This window comes from Arvicanthis niloticus, chromosome 20 (assembly GCF_011762505.2).
Source record: "Arvicanthis niloticus isolate mArvNil1 chromosome 20, mArvNil1.pat.X, whole genome shotgun sequence".
In the NCBI taxonomy this organism is placed as follows: Eukaryota; Metazoa; Chordata; class Mammalia; order Rodentia; family Muridae; genus Arvicanthis; species Arvicanthis niloticus.
In genome coordinates, this window is record NC_047677.1 from 19,020,866 (window position 1) to 19,027,463 (window position 6,598).

The window sequence follows — 6,598 nt, forward strand, 5'->3', positions numbered from 1 at the left end:
CCTTAGGCTTCATGAGGGCCTTCTTGATGGCCTCTGCGCATTCACTGATTGACTTTGCATTGTCGGCATGCATCTTCTTTAAAATTTTCTTGTGCTTCTTGGCAAAGCACAAGTTCCTCAGGAACTTGCAGTTAACCCCCTTAAAGGATTTGTATCTTTATGAGCGAGATTTTTAGATTCCATTCCGGTGCCATTTGTGGGGCTGGTTGTGTTGTGGTGTGGTTCTTGAACTTGGCCATGTCTACAGGGTAATCTGTGGCTCCTGCAGCACCTGGGACCAGAAAAGTGATTAAATTAAAAAAAATTATTTACTATATTTTCAAGACAGGGTTACTCTGTGTAACCTTAGCTTACCTGGAACTCACTCTGTAGACCAGGCTGGCTTCAAACTCACAGACATCTACCTTCCTCTGCCTATGGAGTGCAGGGATTAAAGGCATGTACTTCCTTTAATTGGCTTTTAGCAGCACAACTGTTGGAGGGAGCTTTTGATTACATTGTGGGTGGAGCTTATGGCTTATTGTGGGTGGAGTCTGTCATAGGCACTATGTTTGTGGGTGGAGCTTATGGCTTATTGTGGGTGGAGTCTGTCACAGGCACTATATAAGGCTCCATCCAGCCCTAGTGTCTGGTCACTTCAACCAAGAGCTTGAGCAAGTAAATACAGGAGGACAAGTAGTTAGACCCTAAGTCCTTCATTGGAGATTTCCAGTTCTAGGTAAACTGATGCTTTTGTGGGGCTGTTTTCACAATCCTATTTCTCTCTGGCTACAACCTTTGTGTCTTTATCTTTGGTTTTTAGATGAGAAAAGAGAACTTTGACTCTATACATCACCATGTAAGAGTTTCACAAAATAACTTCGTGAAACTTCATAGTGAAATACACATTTGAGTTTTTCTTTCTTTTTGAAACAAAGTGTGTAGCTCAGGCTAGTCTCAAACTTCAGATGTATGCCACACTTCGTGTCTTAAAGTAAAATATATGTGTAGTTTTTGAACTGTTTTAAATATTCTTTCTTCTTCTTTTCTTCTCTCTCTCTCTTTCCCTCTCTCTCCTCTTCTTCTTCCTCCTTATTTTATCAGCATTTATCTTTTTCTGGCTTTTGAACAATCTGTTCCTGCTCAGTGAGGATCATTTTAATGTGTCAGGGGTAGCTCACATATGGGTTGATCCGGCTATGAGCACTGTAGGTTTGTCAGTGCATCTTACTTGTCTTGTTCACTTGGATATGTTTAATGACTATGGAATCTATATCTGAACCTTTAAGTTTGGCATGACTCCCTGCATGTTAAAGCATGTGCAGCAAAAATTGAGCACACTTTTTTTTTTTTTTTTTTTTGGCTACCATCCCTATGTGCAGGTCCATATTTCTTAAGACACTTTTCTATGCTTTTTTTGCTTACATACATGTAACACTTTTATTATTTGTAGTATAATTATTGCTGAACTATTTCTGATCACTTGGGATGATAGATAACCATGGAAAACAAACCTTTTGCAAATGCCAGTAATATTGTTTCCTTTGGTAAAATTAAGTACATTCCAAGGTAGTTGAGGCAAGATCTTGGTGGCATCTCACTGAATGAGGGGTAGATTTTGTTGTTCTTATCTATATGTGGTCATTTTCTCTGCAACCCTGAAGATTTCTGTTAAAATAATTCTTAAATTCAGTTTTCCTTTCCTAGCTCCAATTTCTGGAATGATGACTCTGAGACTAATTATTTATTATTAAATGCCTAGGCCATAAGCTTTGGTTCACTCCCCAACGAGCTTATAACTTATTTAACCAATTTAAAATAAACTTTTCTACGTCTACCGTGTGGTTAGTTACCTCTCTTCAGCCCCTGCCCACTTCTCTCTCACAGTGTCTCCCTGAGTTCATCTACCTGAGGGTTTACGTCCTTCTTCTTGGTCTCTTGTTTCATCCTTCAATCTCTCCTGGTTATTCTCTTGCTATTTCCCAGAACCCCCTCTCTACAGATTCCTTAGTCACTTTTCTGTGATAACTATACTAGGATTGACTTTGGTTTTGTGACTGAATTTAGATAAGGATTAAAGACAGAATTCAGTCCCTCCCCACTCCCTACTGCTTTGAGAATGGGGAGGCCTCTGTCTGAGTATCCCTCAACCCTGGCACATCAGGTCTCTGCAGAACTAGGTGCATCCTCTTCCACCGAGGCAAGATAAGATATTCCATCTAAAAGAATGTATCCCATGGAACAAACAGGAAATAGAAATCTGCATGTGGCTTACGAAGAAATATTGGTCAGGGTGAAAGGTGAGGATTTCTACTCTCATCTAGATCAGTTAAAGATCCAGGAGTGATCAGTGCCCACAAGCAAAAGGTTTGGTCAGAGAACATAACTCTTCACCCAAAAATTTCCAGAGAATTCCAGAAAGCTTGCCTAACTGGAAAGACAACTGTGGGTATGTTGTCTCTCTCTTGTAACCACTTGAATTTTGGATCATTTTAGATATCGTTAAAAAAATGTCACAGATGATAAACTGATGATTCTTTGGTGGCCTAGTATCACTTAGAACTATGTAGATAAGTATTCAATATTTGTATTGGATGTATTTATATCTCAGGTGTCAAAGGGCAGACTGTGTGCCAAAGAATGCCAGTTACTTCCAGAAACTGAAGAATAGTTGTTTCACCTGAAATGAGGACTCTGAAAAACACTTTGGAAATGGAGATAATCTGTGCGGTTTGCCTGGACATTTACTCGGATCCTGTTTATCTCTCCTGCGGGCACATATTTTGTATTGAGTGCAGTAAAAAGTGGATGGCAAGAAAAGAAGACTCGATAATGACCTGTCCCATGTGTCGAAAAGAACAGAAGAGACCTATCAAGTATGACGGGGTAATGAGAGAGTTGGTCATCCTTTTAAAGCAGCATGGCCCCTTACTGAAGCAACATGAAGGGCAGATCACTAGACTTCTGGGATTGGTCTCAGAGGATACAGCTCCAGCAGCTAAGACTGGTGACTCCTCCCTGGAACTCTCTAATGATTTACGGAGTGTCTGCAATGGGAAGCCTGGCCATAATTTGGTGGAAGACCCCAGAAGATTCACTCCTTCAGCATGTGTCATGGACAGCTCCCAATCTTTTTCAGTCTGCCCCTGGGACGTTGATGTGGAGATGGAGAAGGAACAGGCTCCAGGTATTTGCAAGGAGACTGGAGGAGGAACATCTATTTTCTCAGTGAACACAACTCCCAATTTGTTGCTTGGTGAGAACACAAGAGGAATTAATTTTATCTCAGAAAGACACCATAGAAGCCCTGGCCCTTGCCAGGAAGGGATTTCTTCCCTAGCCCCTACTATGGAAGAAACCAAGTCTGAGATGGAGGAAGCAATGACTTCACCGATGAGCACCATTCTCTCTGCTCCTTGGAGCTCATTCTGTTGTTCTAAGAGGCCAGTGGAAGGGAAAAGTGAATATCTGACTTTGGGTAGTTCATTAATTACTAGTTTTCAGAAGGCCTCATTACCAGAGGAAGATTGGAGGACCAAGGATTTGGTAGACTTGGTAGGAGGAGCTAAGGTGGGAGGAGTAAGGAGAGAAAGAGGAGGAGGAAGGGGAGGAAGGGGAGCAGAGGGGCAGGATGATGAAGAACTGTGCAGGTAAGGAGAGCAGTCCCAGGTAACAACTTATATTTAGGTTAGCTAATTAATTGTGAAACATCTCTAATTGTATGGGCATATTGTTATTGAGCATTACCAAACATATAAAGCCTTTGATTAATCTTTAAGCTTTAGAGTCTCATTTTTTTTTAAACCAGGCATGTGTGGATGGTGGGATGGTCTGGGCACAACCCAGCCTTGTAGAGACAGTGTGGAAGATTGGCAGAGCCATCTCTCATGCTGGCATCTTGTGGATGGTGGGGCTGGTATCTCTCACTGCCTGAGAGGACCACCCAAACTGGGCATCGGCAGTACAGCTGCAGCTGCTCCTGGCAGCAGGCCTGGGCTAGTCAGGACCATGATGGCTGATTAAGGAATTCGAGGGTGGTGAGGGGGGAGTGGGGGATTGTAGGAAGCCGCAGTTATCCGCCATTCCAAGATGGCGCGGGCATCCCGTGTCTCCACTAGTAAACATTTGACTGCGCAGCTGCAAAGGCAAAAAGCCCGCCAAAGTCACTGGCCAATCCCGAGGCGTAATATTGGGTAATGAGTGAACAGCCAATCAGAAGTGAACACGTCACTCTAGGGTGTATTTAAGCTGTGCCTCTTCCTGTGTTTGCCCCTTCCGCGGACTTCACTTAAGATTAAAGCCTCGCTGTGGTGATACCCGAATACTGCCTCAGTGTCCTTTTTCGCGGGCGAAGGGGACACAAGAGGTGCCTGGAACAGGGGATAGGTGGGGGCACACCCTTGTGGAGACAGGAGGGGGGATGGGATAGGGGGTTCCTGGGTGGTGGGGGAATGGGGTGAGGGGATAAAATCTGAAATGTAAACATAATATCCAATAAAAAAATATGAAAAAAAAGTTCTCCAAAAAGTTAAAAAAAAAAAAAAAAAGAAAAGCCAGATTGAATGTCACTGAATTAAATATCTCCCGCTATAAGTGGTGCACCAACTTCAGGCATGAATTCACTAGAAATTTAAGGCTATTTCACCTGAGAGTAAAAGTTGTACTTGTACTTTTTAAAAAATTTTTTTAAAGAAAGTGAGTGAGTAAGCGCTGAGATAAGTCATGTGACTCCTAGCACAGGAACCGTGAACAAAAAACTGCAGCTGCACTCCCCTGCTGTGGGGAAACACAGGTTGTTTTTTGTTAGTTAAAGAAGAAAGTAGTTGACTCTAGAGTAGAGAGTACAGTGTCTGTGAATTCACGTGGGGAATCTCACCTGCAGTTTGGAACAAAAATAGGTAGAAAAAAAATTGTCTATGGCTCTAGGCACAGAACCACAGACAGACAGTGAGGGGCTGTAGCTGGCATGTGGGCATGGATCCTGTTGGGGTGTGTTGTGGTTCCTGTGTGCCATGGTTCAGGGAGGCAGAAGTGAGAGAATTTGATTGAGTTCTCTCCACATGGCACCGGGCGAACACAGGGTGTGGAGAGGTCTCAGCCTGAAGTCCAGTGGGGGCAGGGCTCCTGGTTTGGGGGTCTCTGGGCCGAAGCAGCTGACTGGGAGATTGGTGGCCTCTGTCCTTGGGCTCCCAGATGCCACTGGGAACCATGGAAGAACTGAGATAGAGTGGACATACGGGCTGGACCGGCCTGCAGCTGAGAGGGATGAGAGGAAGAGAAGCTCTGGCAGGGCCCCACAGTAGGAGACTCTTGGTTATGGCACTCACTTGGCTGGGTCGGCTGGCTTGCTTGAGTTGGCAGCCTCTCTGGCAGGAATGTAGAGAAGTCTTCTAGTGGGAGATGAAGCAGCAGCTCGGCAGTCAAAGGCCTTCTCCATGGTTTCCCATGGTGGGGCCCCAGAGACACGAGGAAGTCTATGATTTTAAAAGGTTTACTGTCATGGCGGAAAGTGGATGTGGCTGTACTTCCGCCATTTCTCAGGGCGGGCCTGAGTTAAATAGAGAGGGAGGAGGGTCTGGGAAGGAATGCTTAATTGGCTACACCCTCTGGCCTTTAGGTATCTCATTAATATGGAGATCTCTTGAAGCTCTGAGGCCTGTAGTCACACCCTCTACCCGTGCTAGGTGACACAAACCTCTCTTTGGGAGGGGATGTAGGGGCATTGCCCTACATGACTAAAAGGCATGGATTAATGGAAATCTTCGGCCTCATGTCAGGAGCCTGGGGTCTGGGAGTGTGGTGAAATGTATGCCATCCCTTGCAGGATACCTGTTGGGTCTCCAGCCATCTCTAGCCAGTGCTCCACCAGAAACCAAGCTATCCTTTCATGGTCCCACAAGACAGGTTTACTTTTTAGCCAAGAGAGCTAAATAAATAAGCCTCCATTGTGGAGCAGTTACTGATTTAAGTATAAAGCTAAAATACAGGGATTATTTGCTTTTAGGAAAGATTTATAAACAGATTTGTCTAAATCACGTGGGGATTATCACCTGTGGTTTGGAACTTAGGGAAAATTGTCACTGGCTCCAGAGTAAAGAGTATACTGTATAAGTGGAAGCTGCTCTGGAGTTCAGAGCCAAATGGATAAATGGTATAAGTAAAAAACTGTTCTAGGCAGAGGGCCAAACAGAAAGATAGTGTAAATCAGGCGTCTTCAGATGATATAAAGTTATATTGCCTCACAGGAGACTCCGGTTCTGTCTAATGTGGGCCCCACAGGAATTCTGGGTTCATTTCCTGCTTGACAAAATAGGGAAGGCCCAAAGAATAGGCACATGCAGTATTTTAGTTATTAAGTTGATTTTATTTTCAAGATGGATATGATTTTCAGTTTTGTGGTTATATTTTTCCTCAGGGAAAGAGGTCAAGATAAAGGTTTTTCTGGTTACTGGCTCAAGGATATGTGTTTAGGGAAAAAGGTTTTGTCTGTGTGTTTTCAGAAGAGACAAGATATTTCTACCTCTCAGAATTATATGGATTAGACATGACAGAGGCAGGCCACCAGAAGACTAAATTCCAGAATTCAAACAAAAAATTATCGTGATACTAAAATTTGTTT

General features: G+C 43.6%; 1 protein-coding gene across 1 annotated transcript; it reads left to right on the forward strand.

The window, feature by feature from the left end:
• Nucleotides 1-802: 802 nt before the first annotated feature.
• Rfpl4b (ret finger protein like 4B) lies at nucleotides 803-4,686 on the forward strand. The gene is made up of 3 exons (XM_034524615.1): nucleotides 803-861; nucleotides 2,673-3,534; nucleotides 4,672-4,686. The coding sequence occupies exons 1-3, from the start codon at nucleotides 803-805 to the stop codon at nucleotides 4,684-4,686; spliced, it is 936 nt and encodes a 311-aa protein (XP_034380506.1).
• The last annotated feature ends 1,912 nt before the right edge of the window (nucleotides 4,687-6,598 follow it).

Excerpts from the sequence above, each read along its gene's own strand:
- Rfpl4b (XM_034524615.1), top strand. The coding sequence starts at position 803 with ATGAGAAAAGAGAACTTTGACTCTATACATCACCATGTAAGAGTTTCA. Across the intron at positions 862-2,672 it reads AGAGTTTCACAAAATAACTT|TCTGAAAAACACTTTGGAAA; the intron begins CGTGAAACTTCA and ends TGAAATGAGGAC.